General features: G+C 41.5%; 1 protein-coding gene across 2 annotated transcripts in view; it reads right to left on the bottom strand.

Annotated features, from left to right (window-relative positions):
• Positions 1–5,115: 5,115 nt before the first annotated feature.
• The window catches only part of TENM1 (teneurin transmembrane protein 1), a 227,882-nt gene continuing 213,875 nt past the window's right edge, over positions 5,116–19,122 (bottom strand). For both annotated transcript variants that reach the window (XM_062006336.1, XM_062006337.1), the window contains 5 exons: positions 15,023–15,319; positions 9,992–10,379; positions 7,883–9,103; positions 7,249–7,391; positions 5,116–5,874 (listed from right to left, as the gene is read on the bottom strand). In XM_062006336.1, the coding sequence (XP_061862320.1) occupies positions 5,116–5,874; positions 7,249–7,391; positions 7,883–9,103; positions 9,992–10,379; positions 15,023–15,319 (2,808 nt within the window). The remainder of the gene's footprint in view (positions 5,875–7,248; positions 7,392–7,882; positions 9,104–9,991; positions 10,380–15,022; positions 15,320–19,122) is intronic.

Genomic DNA, 19,122 nt, shown 5'->3' with positions numbered 1-19,122 from the left:
GCCTGCCACAGCCCTAGCTCTGACAGCTGATTTTGCAGCTCGGTGCAAGGTCTGTGTCCCCTGCCCTGCCCCCCCAAGCAAAGGCAATGCTGTTCCTCTGCAGCAACTAATCCTGCTACAGCTCTGGTTTTGCCTCCACAAAGCTCTCCCTGGCCACGGCCCTGACAGACCTCCTGCAGCACTAAATCAATACTGGCTCCCAGGCTGGTTTTCTACTAGAGCACCATTTTGGCCTTGCTCCCTTCTTACTCATCAAACGTAGCTCTTCCAGACTCATCCCTTATTATCCAGCCCAGCTGCTCTAATCTGTTTTTCACCAGGTAACCTTTCTCTTTCCCGAAAACACTCCTTCTGCCCCTCTGGTTCACTGTCTCCTCCTCTCTGTTGGAGCTGCTGGGCTTTTTATTTTTCCTTCTGTGCTCACACAGTCGTTCATCATCATCTAGTCGAGGCAGCACCACAGAACATGCAAGCACTTAAACTTTGCTCCTCATCTCCTACCACCACTGACGACTTCACCCACTCAGTTCTTGGGAGTTAAAGGCATTTAGCAGATTTTTTTTCCCCTCTCTCACGTTTGTTCTGATGAAGTACAATAACCTGTGCAGAGCAACTGGCTGTTCTTTCGCCTGCACTGAAACCTGCAGTACTATATGCATGAATGTTGGTGAATTGGAAGTAAAATGAAATCTTACTAGCAAATCCCTGCCTCCTCCAACTTCTGAATCAACCAATATTGTCTGAAAGCCTTATTTCCCTTTATGGAAGCACTTCTTACTGACAGGACCAGACTATCCCAAATATATGGTGTAAACAAAGACAGTGTCACATGCCATCAGTTTGCACCTTTATTTTTAAAAAATGAAATAGTCAAAGTACTTTCTTTTTCAAATATCGACACATAATATATTAACTTTTAATATTTACAGCGTGTTGCTGGGATGTTCTTGTAGAAAATGCATGCTTCTGGCCTGAAACCCAGAGCAAAATGCATCAGACCATTTAACTGCAGCCATATAACATAAACCTGTACAGTATCCAGTCACTATTCAGCACAGGAGTTAGAGCAGGAATAAAAAAACTGGGATCTATTGTTTCCTAGCAACGAGCTGAGGCCATTATAACACAATTTCTGTAAGATCAGAACCTCTAACTGGTGTTAGACAGAAACTGAAGATCTTGGCATACATTGTAAACATTTTTACTGTTGATGAGAAAGCTAAAAAGGAACGTTACTTTGACATATATCGTATGCTATGCTTCTCTTTCTTGTTTATTGACACTTCTGCCTGAAGAGTATGAAGATTTTAATGTTTTATCATGGTTCATACAAGTAAAATACTGTCAAGGACACGATCTGATATACTAACACTTATTAAAAGGCTAAAGTCCACCACGCAATCTAAGGAAAAACTGGAAATTATCAGACAGGTTTCCTTAGACAAATAATGGCAGGTGACAAATGCCTGGAGAAATCCACAGCGAGTCCGACGCCAGCGTTCCCAGTTTCTGCCGAGAAGCGATGCCTCTGGCAGTCAGGGCGCTTTCCACCTGGTAATATTTTGTATCAAGGAGAGGTTTAAATAACAGTCAGCATTTGATGGGGAAAACCCTTAGGGCTGTTGGCAGCAGCCTGGTCTGAGTGTCACCATGCCAGATGAGCAGTGCCATGGCAACACCCCCTCCCTCAGCCCCCGAGCAAACCAGCACCCTAAACAGGGATCTGCCCTTCTCCTTTTGCTCAGCTAAAACGGGAGCTCCTCTGCCTAAACTGCTTCCCCCTTCAGAACTCTTGGTTTCCAGCAGCACCAATGGCCATGGCTCACCTTGGCACAGCGCTGTCCCGGCAGCACCCACGGCCACCAAGAAAGGCCACGTCAGCCTGGTGAGTGCAGACCGAGAGGACGTTCAAGAGCTTGAGGGTGTGTGTGTCAAGATGCACATTGACCAGTTCATATATATTTGGCTATGTTCTACATAGATATCTATATATATATATATTTATACTTTTGAAATGTTCTAGATTTGCTAAATAAATATGAAAGCAAAGGAAACGTTACGTGTACACACTATTTGTTTGGCTGTCATAAAAATATAGCACGTATTTCTCATGGTAGGTACTTTGCTACAGGATAGTGTGCAACAGTGGTATTTTATTGTATATTTTATCATTTTATTACTTTATTTTATTTTACTTTACTGTAGTTATTTATCTTTTCTGCTTTCAGAACCTTGTTTGCAGTGCAGAACACTAGCATCAAATGATCTGATTTAAATAACAGTAAAAGTTTCCATGCCATTATTTTTCTTTTTCTCATTTGGGTCTCTAGGCTATAAGTGCAAAATAAACCAAACTTAAAACAATAACAAAAGAAGAAAAGAAAATGAAAATAAACAGTGAGAAATTCATCTAACTACTAGGAAAAAAAAAAGGAGACTGAAAAATTCCCTGCCTCTGAGGTTGTTCATGAACAAGATGGTCCAAAGCTCTTTGTTTGCTTAGTTCTCATGAATCACTGCTGCTGGCCCACATGTAGCTATGACTTCAGTCTCCAGTGCTTTTTCAGCAATAAGCCATTTCTTTAGCACTGTCAATACAATATTTATATTAAGTTTCTGAATCTGTTACGATGAAGGCAATTTTTTGTTGCTTTCATAACTAACTGGGTCATGTAATGTCCTGACATTCTTTACACATCCACATTCTCATCAGAAATGCTGTTCAAAAATGTACCTTAGACTGCACCCAGGACCTGGGAAAATGCCATATCTACTTTCAGAGACAAACCTGTAACACATTTCACTCTTACATCTTTTGGCATAACATGAGAACAACAGTAATCAAGGCAGTATTAAAAACCACAGCTGTAGGTAATACAAAGTGCATTTCCTGCATATAATACAAATATAACTTTAAGAAACTAAAGGCACAAGCTAACTAAATATGTATTACATCCTAGAAATGCACAGTTCAAGGTAATTATGATACCTTCAAATATTTGTTTATAATGGATATGTAAAGCAGTTTGAAAATGATCCTCATTGGTGAACTGCAAAAAAGTATAATTGCTTAAAATATAAGTAAAATAGACTCTAATATTGACATCTTGGATCAGTGATAAAATACATCATCATGTTTATGAATGCACTCTCTATATACAACTCATAAATTATTCTTCCATTGATTAAAAGCATATTAGAGGCTCAGGGATCCGAAGGTCCGTTTTTAGGCTGGTGTGGAGGTATTCAAATTCTCTGTGATTGTATGGAAAATTACAGAAATCAGAGCTGTCAGCTCCCAGTTCTGCACATCAGTTAATGATGAGCCTGATCAAAATGTGTATGTGCAGGTTTTGGTCCACAGTTTCCCCTCACAGGGGAGTAAAGGGTGGTTTGAGGGACCAGGCTCTGGCTCAGCCTGATCCTGCACCCCCAAAGCTGCGCTGGCTCCCGGGGGAGCAGAAGGAGTTTGGAAAGAGACTCGAATGGTGTGAGACTGAGACCTGAGCTCAAACCCCCAGGAGGGTGTCTGCTCTCAGGTGCCAGTTCAGGCTCATCTCTAACTTTGGTACAGTCTGCTCCACTTGCCCAAAAACAAGGGGAAAAAAATGAAAACTGGAAAGAAAGGAAGACAGACAAAGAAAGCACTTTGTCAGTTTCGGTAAATATGAGCAGAAATTGTTTCTATAAATTTACTATGTCTGTTTTGAAAGAAATGTGCAATAACATCACTGTTACAGATACAGAGGCTCTATAACAAGACTTCTAGTTCCCTCTGAAAGTCAGTAAAGGAAATCTTACCTGTGCATCGTCCCTCCCCCCCATATGCCCTCCCCATCTCCTGATAATCAGGTCTTTTAAAAATGACAAGCTGAAAGAAGGATCACCTACTCTGCTACGAAATAACTGTGCCAGCAGTGCATGATACCTTGGGAAATAAAAGTTTCTGTCCATGCAATATAATGCTTTTTTCTATGTGCCCTAGATATTGAGCTGAAAAGTGAAAAGTCGTCCCCAAAATGTTCTACGTTTATCAACATATTTACTATCCACACACTTAGGTTCATCAACTCCCAACCCACCAATCTTCTGCAGACTCAAAAAAAGAAAAAAAAAGAGCAATACAACAGGATTATTCACTTGAGATGAAAAGAACACGATGCCTAAACCCAACACCACGGCAATTTCCAAATGATCTGCTAAAAGACAGGTCCTGGCCCAGTGACTACAAACAGGATTGATCCTGCTTGGTTTCTTGTTACCGCACTGTGTGCCCACCCCTCAGCTGGGTAATGAGGTGTGTTCCCCCTCCAAGTTGACCACTGTGCCTGCAAAGCCCTTCTCTGGCCACTCTTGCTGCCTGGCTGAGGTGGCCACCTGGCATCCCTCCACTGGGAAGACTCCGACATAACCCAAAGGAACCTCTCCTGCAAAACTGAATGCAACGTGGAGTGGCTGAGAGGTGGTTACAACCCAATGAAGCTAAAGGCCATACAGGCCAGCCTTTTACGTGCTGTATCCAATACAAGTTGGGTTTTCCCAGGTCAGAAAACCCCTTAGACAGTAGCTGTGAGGAATGACATGTGTGGGGTTGGTGAGCAACTACAAAGTTTCGATCCACAGTCTGGTTTCTGTACGCACTTCCTCAAACTTACGGGAGATCTCGCTGGGATTAAAAACTACCCAGGAAATACGGGCTTTGCAGAATCAGGGCTCTGTAACCTTGAAAATAATTGGTGAACTATTGAATCAACAACAACAGAAATGTCGTGTTTCTTTAGAAGGAGGCAGAGCATGCCGCGCTGTCCCCTGCGCCGCGGGGCCGTGTCCTGGGCACCTCGTGTGCAGGGCACGCTGCTCAGCTCTCAGCACTCTGCTTCTGGAACCTTTGAATACTGCCACACAAGAACTAAAAATCGTCACTGTCATCTCTCCAAGAGTTAAACGAACAATATTAAAATACCATCTTCTGTCACATTTAAAGGCAGTTGGATATGTTTTTTTTCCTCTATATTTATATATACAGAGTTCTGATCTAGAAAAACCAATACAATAAACCGCTTTATGTTTAAAAACAGGCAGTCTTTGGTGACGCAAAGGCAGGGATTTTCTTTGTTACCTTCTGCCTATTTCACTCTGTCTCATAAAGTGAATATTATTGGCACTGTCAGAAAGTTCGAGATACTGCTCCACCGATAAAACAAAATATCCATCATAGCCTTGGACCCTCCCAGTGCTTAAAAGCTGTTGCTTCTCTCCATCTGTCCATGCCCTAATACCTTCTTCCCCTTCCTGCAGCCGTCTCTGCTCCTTAGTCCAGGCCTGAGCCACGGCTCTCTGCCTGGCTATCTCCAAGACGTGGTTTTTCTCTTCCTCCACCGTTGTTCCGTAGCGGACGTTGAAGCAGAGCGCGCCGTGCTGGAGCTGGATGTCGGCGAAGCGTCTAGTCCTTCCACCCACCACGGACGTCATCTGCGACACCGTCACGTTGACGCCGTTCTCCAAGATGCGACGTCCTCCCGTGCTGCCAATGAGGGCCAAATCTTCTTCCAAAGACCCCAGCTTGATGAAGTAATGCGTGTCCCGGCCCTCTATGGTGAAGTGCAGGTTCTCCAGGTAGTGGGCGTTGTTGAGGATGGCAGCGATGCGCCGGCTGTCCTCGTTAGCCACACCGATGATGTCAGCTGTCACTATCCCATCCTTTATGGCAAATTTGATGCCTTTTCCGAAAACTGAAGGAACAGCCGCGAATCTTGGTTGCTTCACTCCCTCGTAGCACTTCCCATCACTGTACCTGGGAGTCATGGGAAGCTGATCCAAGGAGATAAAGTTTCGGAGTTGCTTTTGTAGCTCACACTGAATACCAAGGATAGTCTGGAAAAGAAAAGACCAATAAAGTTTACAGGTGAGGCACCTTGCAGCTCACTGCAGTGTCTCACAAACCCCACCAATCTCTTAATTGCTTAGAATGGCAATAGGCATAGGCTTTCTATTCACTTAAGGCTTTTTGTCATTTGGACTCTTGTTTCTAGCAATCACAAATGCTATTTTTTTTTCTTTTTATTCTTTCTTTTTTTCTTCTTCTTCCTCCCTTGAAATGTTACTCTAATGGCTGGTCTTTTGACTTTTAGGCATGGGGAAGCTGAACTCAAAGTTGTGCTCCTTCACATGATTTCTATGCTTAGGCTCTGTGCCTCTATGTCTTCTGTGAAATAGCAGTAACAGTTTTTACAGCCCATTCTTTAAGAAAAGCAGGCTGTGAAGGCCCCAGGACACTAGAACAATGGGAATCAGACAAGTACATTAGATCTGTAGATCTTGTTCCCCATTGAGGCTCAAAAAAAATCCCACTCCGACCATCTATTTCTCTTTTAACACTACACCTATCACTGCACCTTTTCTGTGCCTTTGTAATAGCTTCTTTAATATCCCAGTGACAATTTTACATGGACATGCTCCTACAGCTGGAACGAGCTCTGACCTGCCAGCCCTTGCACTTTGTGCAGTCATTTGTGCATAGGAAAAGAAGGGTGTTAGATGCTAAGAATGCGAACTCAAAACACTTTATATTTCCTTTTCCTGACTACATTAGGGGAAAGGCATTCTTTTCCCTCTCATCTTTGCAAAATTGTACTTCTTTGTTACCAGAAGCTTGTATGATCAAACGCAAAACATGATGCCTGCCCAGAGCAGCAGTAGTTGGTCTTGTTGCAGTTACATTGATTGCTGGACCCTGGTAGCTGCTGCATGGCTCTCTGCTGAAAACAAGCCCTGGAGCAAGGCTGAGTTTTACAGAGCCCCCTACAAATCCATAGCAACATTTCTGTTTTCCTGCAGTAACTATGCACAGGGACGGACTCGTAAAGCTGTTTCTACCCTCAGTGGTTTTGCATCTCTTGTAATATCTTTGCTAACAAAGATGAAAATCTGTTTGATTACACAATATTTTTTTTTAGCTTTTTCCATTTTCACACAAACACCCTTTTCCCTATCCTGCCCGTCAAATTTGGATAGTTTCCCTGTAAACAGCTGCAAAGTTCCCTCACTGTGTTCCTAAAAGCTTCTCCTTAGAACTCTCCTCGACTCTGATGTCGGTACCGAATTGACAATATTAAAGCTTCTAGCTTTGTTAGACTATTTGCCTTGCCTGTTAAAAGAGACAGTCACATTGTTTCCTTGGTCTCTAATATTCTCTGATAAAATTCCTTAATTTAGCGTTAGAAAGAGCTGAACAGAGCTTCTACTAACCTTTCCAGGATCCCACTCTTGGGTTTTTGTTTGAAGCTGCAGAAGTTCATATGTCGTTTCCAAAGCTTCTATCTCTGGTTTTGGGAATCCAGGTAGTACGTTGTGCAACTGGAAACCAAACAGCTCTAGCCAGCTTCCAATGTCTACAAAATAGGAAAAGGATACTGGCAATAAGGCACATAAATCCTACAAAAAGTGAGGGTAGTCTGCAGTAATCTCAGCTATGCAGAAATAATGATTTCACATCAATTTGTGTTTTCAGTACTGGTTAGGGCATTTATTGTAGCAAACAAATTATTTGATTACAAAGCGGAGCCATACTCAAATCAATAGTGCATCCTCTATTTATAACTGAAAACATTAAAATTAAGCTGCCTCCATTCTTCCCCTATTAATTTTAGCACTTAGAAAAGCGGCAGAAACAACTTTTCTTGTCTTGGTTGCCATCTAGACTATAGAAAGCAGATCAAGCTCAGTAAGATGTTACCTATTAAAGAAACAATATGTGTAAAATACGTGTAAAATTAGAGACAAAGAGTAACTTTGGATGTACGCAAAAGACTTCTAGACTCCCGAATCCATACCAGAATTTGCTAAAAAGCTGTATTTTCTTGAGAAACATGTTACTTTTTACCTGTTGTGTACTTGGCAACATCTTGGATTCTGCCGACTGGGTAATTATTTTCAAATGAGTAGAGATTAAACGGTTGTGGGACAGCATTCAGGTGTTTCCATACATGATGATTTGGTGTCGTCCACCTACCAGCAATGACATCATAGTCCCGCTGACCCAGATGAACTAATTTAGTAAGAGAATCATAGAGCCCTCCGTGAAAACCAATGATAACCTGGAAATCTGGATTAGTGTCCTGGTAGATCTCTCCATACGGGGTGTATAAAATTTCTTTTATGACTTGGCCCCGACTGCTAAATACAGCTAGAGGCGTTCCAGTGTTATCACAGGCAACGTAATATTCTTCTCCACTGCTTAATTCCATCGCAATGAGGTGACCTTGAAGATCGTAATATAGGGATGTTATTTCTGAGCTAGTGTGATTGTACAAGTGAGTAACTCTTATTGGGTTGGAAAGATCAGCATAGAAGAACTGTAAGTGTTGCCCTAGGCTTGATTTGCTTGCCACTCGTCTTCCAAGACCATCATAATAGTACTGCACCGTCCAGCCAGCCACTTTGTTGTACGCTTTATTCAGCAGACCGTTAGAGTTGTACTCAAAGATCTCGTTGCCTCTTTGCCTGAGAAAACCATCTTCGTCCATTTTATACTGAATTTCTCCAAGCCTGGTGATGCGATCCCTCAGGTCGTATCTGAGAGGAGTGAGGCGCGCGCTGTTCCCGTGGCTCAGCAAGTTGATGTTGCCGTTAAGGTCGTAGCTGTAACGCCACTGGGTTTTATCGTTCACAGACACAGTCTGAAGTTGACCGTCAGCATCGTATTCATAAAAATACCTTGTTATGTTGGCGTCTACACCCACGCGTATATCGCAGATCACCATATGCCCCATGTTGTCATACTGGATGGTCATCCAGTAAGCGATAGACTTGAGAATTTCGTACTGTACTTCAATCACCTGACCGTTGGCGCTAAAAATTTTGGTATGTTTCATCACAGTGGTGGTTATAACTTGGTTTAAATCGTAATTAATCACGCTGAACTTCCCAAACTGTTCAGTCCTGCCGGAAACGTCCACGTAACGGTACAGATCGATGGGAAGAGGCGTCTCGTTGATCATGGCCTGCATGCTCGTCACACGGAAGTTGTTGTAGCTGTAGTCAAACCTGGCATTTACAAGTCCTTCTTCACTAAACCTGAAGATCTGGCGACCAATAAGCGGACCTGTGCAAAACAAATAGGGGAAAGAGGAAAGGCAAGGAAAAAAGAATTATATCCACAGTATACTTAACCTACAGATCTAGCACAGACAGGTGATGAACCCAAATACACCCTTTAGCCTTACTGCTACTGACTCGCTCAGAAAGCACCATTAAATAAGAATATGTTAGATTATTCTCTCACAAACCTTTATCAATGCTTGCTCTACAAAATATTTACATTTTATTAACTTTTGTTTAAATGAATCCTATTTTATTCATAATTATGACTTCTGTTTACTTACAAGATAATTCTAAACTAAATTTACTTTACACAGCCATTCCCTTCCTCATATACACAGTCCTTTTGAATTTATGTTATATTATGGTATGAACAGGGAAACTTGAAAATCCAAACTATAAAACAACTTGATTTAGTATTTAGCAAATATCCACACAGTGGGATAAAAACAATCAAGCATTCTAAGAGCTATTCCAAACCAAGCAATAAAAAGAAAACTGTATTTCAAATGGGACAGCTATATAAGCCTATGGACATAGACATCGAGATATACACACATATTTTTCTATTGAAACATAAAATATAAGAACTTGCAGACACAACAATAATGGATTTTTTTTGTGCCAGGTAAGCACAGGATCAGGGCCAAAAACTTTAGCAAAGTAGTCATAGAATCGTAGAATCGTTTTGGTTGGGAAAGACCTTTAAGAGCATCAGGTCTAACCACTCACCTCTTACTGTCAAGCCCATCACTAAACCAAGTCCCTCAGCTACATGGTTTTTAAACATCTCCAGGGATGAGGACTCCAGCACCTCCCTGGCCAGCCTGTGCCAGCGTCTAACTACCCTCCCAGGGAAAAAGTTCTTCCTAACAGTCACAGCTACACAAACCTGTTTGCCTGTATCTGATGGTACAGATGAACCCGTCGTGCATTAAATGTATCGTTTTAATAACCCCAGATGACTCCTCATAGGTGAACGTCACTTGAGTAGTATCGTAAAGGATCTCGGAAAGCCGGGACTGTTTGGTGTATTTGTAAAGGACTCTGCGTCCTGTCCCGGGGTAGAGCGTCTGCAGCAGCCGCCCGTCTCTGGCGATGTCCTGGATGAAGGCTGCGCCGCTGTCCGGAGGGGTGTAGATGTTGCGGTAGTAGCCGACGGAGAGCATGGTCTGCAGGGCGTGCCGCACCATGCTGGGCATGGTCACCGACACCAGGTACTCTGACTGATCGTACTCGAAGATGTAGCGGCGCTGGCTGTGCAACAGGAGCATGACGGACTGCAATCAGACAGGAATGGCAGAGTGAGGGGCTGGGCAAGCAAACGGTTATTCACCTAGGAGGGCTGGAAGGGTAAGGAAACCATAGAATCATAGAATGGCAGGGATTGGAAGGGACCTCTAGAGATCATGCAGTCCAACCCCCCCTGGCTAGACCAGGTTCCCATCCATCAGGTCACACAGCAACATGTCCATGTGGGTTTGGAAAACCTCCAGAGAAGAAAATTCTACACCTTCCCTGGGCACCCTGGGCCAGTGCTTTGTCACCTTTACAGTAAAATAGTTTTTCCTTATGTTTAAGTGGACCATTTTGTGTTCCAGGTCATGTCTCTTACCCCTTGTCCTGTCACTGGAGACAACAGAAAAAAGTTCTGCCCCATCGTCTTGACATACACCTTTTAAATACTCGTGTTAATGAGGTTCCCCCTTAGTCTTTTCTTCTCCAGACTAAGCAGTCCCAGGTCCTGAAGCCTTTCCTCATAAGAAAGATGTTCCAGTCCCCTGATCTTCTTGGTCCTGTGCTGGACTCTCTCCAGCAGTTCCTTGTCTCTCAAACTGGGGTGCCCAGAACCAGACACAGTACTTCAGGTGAGGCCTCACCAGGGCAGAGGAGGAGGAGGAGAACCTCCTTTGAAGTGAAGATTGAAATGCTGAAACAACCATTCACTCCAGTAGTTTGCTCTTACAATTCCAAGTGAAGCTTTCAGCTCCAGGAGACCTGGCCAGCAAGATGGTACAAAACAGGAGGAGACTAATAATAAGTCTAGAGGTAAGGACCTCCAAACTGGAAGGCAGATGTGGTTCTCGGTAGCATTTCAGCCTCCTGCTAACTTGCCATGTTGCTTTGAAATATTTCAGTCATCCTCCCAGGAAGCAAAAACAGAGGGAGTGTCTTTCTCACATCCAGGCAGAGCATCTGCACTAGCAGATGTTTCCACTAGGAGGTGGAAATGAGAGATTTTCAATAGTGTGTACACAGTGTTTAGCTTTTATCGGCACTCTGCATATCTCTAGCACAGGTACACCCCAATTTCTGTATGTCGCCTATGAAACACACATTACCCCAGAGGTCACATTATATAATGCATACAGATGGACGCAAATTGCCTGCAGGTTCTTTGGTGTGACTGCTTCTATCTCTGGCTTGTAATGTTTACAGAGAACTTGGTTTCTACATGGGCACTTGATACTTGCCCTGTGTTGGTTAAACGTGGCTGGTCGATGCAATCTGGTTTGTCTGTTTGGCAGATGAATGTGCAAGTGTGGCAGTCATTTTTCTGTGCACATTTGAAATTTGCATTGTATAAACCTTTTCACCAGTCACATGCAAAGCCACAATGTCACAGACTACAAGCCCATTGACAAACAGTTACTGTTGAAATAAGCATAGTGAAAACATAGAGTGAAAATGTATGGGGGAACTCTGTAGCCTGCTCCCAGCTCCAGTGGGTGGTTTGGTTGGACTGGAGCACTGCACATCCTTGCCACACTGTCTGAGCTGACACTACCCAGCTCTTAGCTTGTGGCCCAAATCTACTAGGCACATAAGCAAATTTGTCAGGCTTCTGAATCACTAAGACATCATGCAAAAGAAAGTCTTACGAGGAACAGCGTGACTGCTTTTTCACACAGCATTGGGGAAAGAAATCAGAAAAAAAGGCTTTTTTTTTATCCTCTAAGTTGAAAAATCTTGTCTGGGAAGAGAACGCTGAGAGCTCAGCCCTGCAATGTGTTAAGTAACACTGGCCCTGAGCCACTTTGCTCTGACATATAACCCAAGTGCTTATTCAAAGGAGATAGGCTTAGGCTTGGCCATCTTCTCTGCACTCCCAGCCCTCACAAAATGTATTTCTTCCTGCCCTTGGTGAAAGACATCTGTCACCTGTAGACAAGCCAGAGAGCACCAGCATATGCCACTCACAAGTCACCCTCTGCCAACTGGTGATGACAGACCTTTACACCGAGCCCTTCCTCATCGTTTTATTGCTGCTCTGCCAAGCATCTCTAACACACACAGTGTTTATTTTGTTCTCACCTTCAGTCAAGAGTCCCCAATCTGCAGTAAACCACTGGCTGAACTCTCTCCTAGCACTGATGTGACGCCTCTCTCTATATACTGCTCCCGGGACTGTTTTTAAGCTGTCTGCCATTGACAGAGTATGAATAACAAGATCAGAAACATCTCTAATATAACTTTAGTGCTCCTGTGTGCCATTTTTACAGCACTTTGTGGCTTTTCCACTTTTGTCCAGGATAGTAAAAGGATAGGTAGCACAAGGGTTGGAGATGTAGTAACCTCCTTGCCCATTAGAAGATATCATAAAGAGTAAAAAAAAGAATAATTTCCAGTTCATCCTAATAATATTACAATAGATTTTTCAACTCTTTGCACAAATTGGGTTCTAATTGTTTTAAAGGATTTCAGAGAGTAGCTCATAAAACATCCCCAAAGCCGTCATTTTATAAAGGCAACTAGAGCCTGGTCAACCACGTCGCGACTGATGCCAGGTGGTACATGGAGACAGAGAGTCAGTGGCAATTTCTTGGAGCTCTGCTGGGAATACACAGAACTGCTGAGCATCACCACTAGATGTCATTTCTGCCCAACACACACGCAGCCACTCATCTGTTCTGCCTGCTGGGAAGTGGCAGGATTTTGGAAGCAAGTTGGGAGTACTCAGGAGGTTTTATAACACCATTAACTAATGAGGAAAGTGACCACACCAAGACAAACCGAATCTCATCAGTAGAAATTATTTACAGTGCTGCTATCATAGTGCTTTTTAAAACCTGAATTATTGGAGCTAATTTTGGAAGACATAGAGGGTTTTCAAGATGTACAATTAACTCATCAAGCGCTAAGAAATGAAGAATTAAATAACTATGAATTGGAAGGGAACTGCGTAATTGATTTTTTGATAAAAGGAATCCTTGGGTCTTATAAGGTTTCAGACAACCTTTAGCAATCATTACATCATTAACACAATGAGTTATTGACTTTAATGGAGCCACAAAATGATACTTCAATGTCTGATTGTGACAGTGAATTTATCTTTCTTTGGCATAAGCAACAGTGGTGAAAGCCCATGAAATAGCTGGGAGATTATGTCCATGGTGTGCACACCTTTCAATAATTTAGATGATAAGTTACAGCATAACCCAAGACTGCTGCTACCTGAACCTTTTGTCATTTGCTTCCACAAGATCAGGATTCAGTCACTTGTGTAGAGTTCCAGAATAGCAATTTGAAGTTATATGACTTTATTTATAAGCTCATCACAAACTAAGAACAGAGAAAGTGGTTTGGAAAGACACGAAGCATAAGTCTTTCCAAAATGATGGTCCATTAGACCCAAAGAAAAAAGAAAAGATTCCTCCCAAAGGCACATTGTCCAAATATTTGAAAGCTGTACTACATGCCTGTTTACTTGCAAATTGCAGAAGAGCATACAGACAAAAGAAGCCCTGACAAATTTATCTGAACCAAACTTCTGAAGCTTCTAGGGTTTGCCAATCTTGTTAACACATGCAAGAACTCTACTGCATGCAGACAAGGAAGGAATCACATTTTTATGCATACTCCAGTCTCAATCGGGATTTTTTTTTCTCTCCCTGCGTTTGGGTTTTTGAGGATCAAGTTTAAATACATTCAAAATAAACACAGCCAAGTCTATCTTAAAAGTACACATTTGGAACTTTTTAATGTATAAATAACTTCAAAGTCATTGGATTTCCTGCCTGTAATACCCCCTTATCAGTTTTACCTCACCTGCCTCCTTCTAGCCTTCCCCTGTGGTTAACAGGTTCAGAAAAAGTGTTCTGCAAACTCAGGGTATATTGCATAGTCCAAGATGTTGCTACTTTAAAAAGAAAGGTTAAAAGGATGTTGTTGGGAGTACAATTTCACACTAAGTCCTGAAAGCTTTAAAAATACAGACTGGCTTTTTGGTTTTGACAGACAAGATCAAATGAGATGCTTCTACAGATGAAGGAGATGCTGTTCTCCCTTAAGTCTGTACAACAGACATTCTCCCATTTTGTGGCCATTACCTACAGACAAAATTGCGAATTACAATACTCAGGCAATTTAGACACGAAGTCACTATAAAAGCAGAGCAATAACTCATTTCACATTAATATTTCCTCCCCTGCCAAATGGCCCTCATAAATACTGAAGTAATCTTTCTCCTCACAGGATCAATCCCTTTTTTTATAGCCCAGCATGGAATAGGTGCAAGCTTTTACTCTCTGGCTCATCATTTTGGCTTAAAAGGAGAAGAAAAAGGTTTCTTTTCAGTGACTGTTGTATTTTTGACTATATTATACAGGGTAGCAACATGTTTTTCAGCAGTGAGACTATCCTTTGTTCACTTGAACTTGGACTGACACCAAGAATTAATTTTTACCTACCAATTAAGCAAATCTGAATTGCTGATAGCTTGCTTCAGAGCTAAATTAAGGCAGGTTTGCATGGCAGGTTTAAGCATGTCCAGAGATATTTTTATCTAGGTATGTAATTGTATGCATTTTCTGTTTAAAAAGTCTTACAAGAGGTGGCATTATAATAAAGTTCACAATGTAGTATCTATATCAAAACACATATTTTTGCCTTGATAAAAACCCCCACTTTTCGATCGATTTACCTTTTCTAAGTATGTGTAACTCCATATTTTACCATCCGCCCATGTTCTGGAAACTATGTTCCCACTGGGATCATACTCCATTTTCTCTGTCCAGGTTCCTCTTTGGATATAGGTGACTAATCCAGAGTGTGAATAAGTGATATTGACCTCATTGTACTTGCTGATGGGTGACCATAAAATTGGGCGTCCTGTCTGGTCATACATAATCCGAAGAGTGAATTTTCGATGGTCATCATAAATCTTTCCTGTTCTGGTTATATGATCAAAATCAATGGAGAGTAGGTTTCTGTTGTGGGCCTAAAGACAAAGATACAGTAAGGTAAGAAAACAATGCATCTTAATTACCCACAGCACAAAAATGTGCAACAGTTTAACGCTGTGATGGAAAATTGAGGTTTTATTAAAGACAAGGAAACAGAAAAATATTCAGATGAGAAACAGGAGGACCAAGAAACCAAATGCAGCCTGTGTTCAGTGTTGTTGGGCTTTGCATTACAGGACGCTTCCTACTTCCACGTGCTAAGCTTTGCTCTCATATTTTCCTAAGTTTTTCTTCTTCCTTCTCAATTTCCATCTCTCTGTGGATGGACTTTTTGATTTCAGACAAAGATGTGTAGTTGACTCCACAAATAAACAAAGATATCCTAGCTTGCAGCCTCTCTATTAAGCTTTGTCCGTGTCAGCAGGTCTGGGATAGCCCACAGCAGGTCATATACTGAGCTGTAAAGGGAAGGGCTGTGCCTGCAGCTCCTGAAGACTGCTCACCAGCATCCTTGTGCTTCTTCACAAAACCACTCCACACCCAGAGCTGGTGAAAGGCTGCAGCAGCGGTGCCTGGTGCCAGCCATATTTGAGACCTGCAACATTTGTTAATCATAATGTCCAGCAGACTAACAGAGAGACCGTGCAACATCTGTTAACATGAGCATCTGGAAATGCAGAGGGGCAGCCCAATTCTCAATTTGGAATCAAGCTTAAAGCTGAGACAGATTCGTGAAGACATAATATATTTACCCGATGCTTTCATCATCTACCTCCTTACATCATCCAGTCACTGAGCAGTCGCTATGAAACTCCATTTAAGTCAGAGGTATAATTTAGGGAACCATAAGACATTGTTCATTGACTTGTCTTCTTTGGATCAATGCTCAATGCACTCGTATTAATCTACTGCATTTTATCTAATCACTTGCTTTAATCTATTCCAATTAATTCCTTACAGCAGAGACGATGTCTGTGCAGGTGTTAGCACAGTGCACAGCACAGTGCTTGCTCCTCCCTGAGACCTAGAGGCACAGCCATAAAGTAGATGGTTAAGAATACCTGTTTAATAATTCAAGCTGGGATCGTATGGTGGCAGTGATTAAAAAGAACATATTTTTTCCTTTCCCCTTTCTGTTTTTAGACACAAAATAATTTGAAAATCTAGAAGAAGCAGGTGTTCTTTCTTCAACTACCATTCCTGGGGTTTTATATACACACATGTCTGACTTTAATAGTGTTCATTTACAATAGCTGTAAAATACCTATATACTCCTGCAGACTGCTGTAACTATTACAATTTATGCCCTAATGATAGTTAAAGAGCCCAAGTAAAATGTGATGCTCAGTTCAACTATATTTGCTTGTATACAGTCTGATAGATTAAGTGTACTGCAAAATATTTCATTGCAAACTTCTCACAATTTCTAAAAAACAAACCCTCTTGGTGCTAAAAAACCCTGAAAAGCAAGCAGGGGATATACCCTTACTCATATTCATTTACTGTCTATGTACATAGACATGCAGATAGGAGAAAGGAAAGTCTTGACTACAAATTGCTTGCAATCTAACAACACAACCAAGAAGAATGAAAACCAAACAGAGGCAAAATTAGTAGTGAAGTGGATAGCGGCAGTATTTGAAAGCTCAGAGTTAAAATGAGGTTTGGGTGGATGCCATTACTTCCCTTATATTCCACATTTTATGTCTCATTTATTTACTTTCTTAAATTTAAGTTAAATTTAACATCTTCCTCAAGGCAAGCTAGGACAATACATGGCTAGTAGACCTTATTTCAACATTGGCACTGAAAAGCTGATTATTAAATCCCACTAACTTCTCAAAGATAACTCCTCCAATGTAGGTGCAGTGCAGCAAGGAGGCCCTGTGAGAGGCTGTAGCTCATGTGTGCTGGTATGAGACAGGGAAAACGGTTTCCTGAAAGCAATATTATGTCAGAATTTTGGATGATGAAAATAGGGAGAAAATTCAGCTGACTTCAATAACAGCACATGAAAAGATGTATTTATTATATATTTTTAAAGATCTGTTGACACTTCTTCCATTAGTTTTATTGCTAGGAGTTTTGCAGTGATCACAGAACTAGGCACTTCTCTTGGCTTTTATTCTCAAACCTAAACTGCCTACGGTGTGTAAGTCTGATGAGATGATTGTATTGTTCCTTGTCTGTGTTTTGATTTGAGTCAATGTAAACTGATACACACTGGCAGAGGATTTGGTCCTGTCATTAGAACTTCCTGTAAGACTGCTAAATAAAAGGAGATCATTTGCTAAGTGCAATAACAAACATAGCTGTGAAAGGCTATATCTGCAGGGCTTTTGAATTGAGGCCAGGGAGTTACTTCCTTTTTTGTTATTTTAAAAAACAACAAAAAAAGGCAAAAGTAAGTAAGACTGGCCAAGCATTCAATTTTCAATTTTGTAGATGATATTCAGTCATAAAACCTGGACTACATCCAATGCCAAGTTCCTCTAAGTTATGCAAAAGACAGGAGGGAATGGAGCTGCATTCTAATCAGGGTATTACTATGCATCATGCTCATTGGTTTTAACAACAGCCTTTGCTTCATTTTTAGAAGTCAATTAAAATAGCAGTTTAATTGATAAAAAAGAAGTCTTGCTAGATTAAGATGGATGTTAAAATGCCTGATTGTACATAGATTTATTATTAATATAAAATGCATACATGCCTACAGCCTGTTTTATATACTTCCAGGAAACTCCAGGACAGTCAGTTCTGCACTTAAAGGAAACCTGTGATTAATTCCCATTTCTCACATTGATTTAGATCCTGAGATAACGTTAGATGTCTGTTCTAGCATTTCAGTTAAGTTACTCACTTCTGCTCTATTCCTAGAGCAGGGAATTCACACCATGCAAAAATGCCACGTTTCAAAACACAATGTTTACAGCATTATTCAGAACGTGCTAACAGTGGCCTCTTTCCAAAACTGCAAATAACACTAATAGAGTGACATGCTTTCAGGATGGCTCTTAACTGCAGATAAGAACTTAAAATTTTAGGACCAGGCAGGGAAGGAAAAGCTTTCTTCTTCCCAACTAGGCCATCCTTTGCCATATCCCCAGTTACCTGCCTTCTAATTTATACCTCCTAGCAGTCAAAGCAGTTTGTTTCAATGACGGTACCAGGGCTGGGCTCTAAGTAACATCTTTAAAACTCATTTCTAGGCTTATTTTTTTTTTTTAAATCAGAGAACCCTCATTGTGCTGTTCTTTTTTTTTTCTTTAACTGAAGGCTCCTGCAAGTCTGTTCATTTCCACTGAGAATGGGTCCAATCCCCAGAGTTTCTCTGTACATACACTTTCAAAGTTTGGCACAGTTCTTTCTGCCCTACATTGCAAGCTTTCTAACGTATCTATTATGCCAGTCATGGCATATTAAATGCTTAAAAACTTTCCTTTTACAATATAACTCACTAGAAGTTTTCAGAAGGTCTCACCAGAACCTCATCCAGCAGAACAGCTTCTAATGATGCTTTTTTTCCTTTTTCCCCCAGCAGTACTCTAGGATCTGTCAACTGTGAGCCCTAAATCCCTTTCATTATTTGGCTTCAAACACACTACATGATGGTATTTTTGCTCTCGCTGTCCTGCACATTTCCTTTAATCACCAAGGAAAGATAGCTGTCTCTGGATAAATTCTGCCATTCCTTTGCCTTCCTTGGCAGCTGCACTGTTGCAGCTCTGTCCCACCTCCAGTGACTCCCCATTCCAGCAGCATCCCACACAAACTTCTCAGTGCTAAAGCTGAACTCCAGGACCTAAATATTTTACCTACCCTCCAAAGACCTTCTTAT

This window comes from Colius striatus, chromosome 13 (assembly GCF_028858725.1).
Source record: "Colius striatus isolate bColStr4 chromosome 13, bColStr4.1.hap1, whole genome shotgun sequence".
Taxonomy (NCBI): Eukaryota; Metazoa; Chordata; class Aves; order Coliiformes; family Coliidae; genus Colius; species Colius striatus.
Note: the sequence above shows the minus strand (reverse complement) of the source record. Positions and strands in the feature narration are given on the sequence as shown.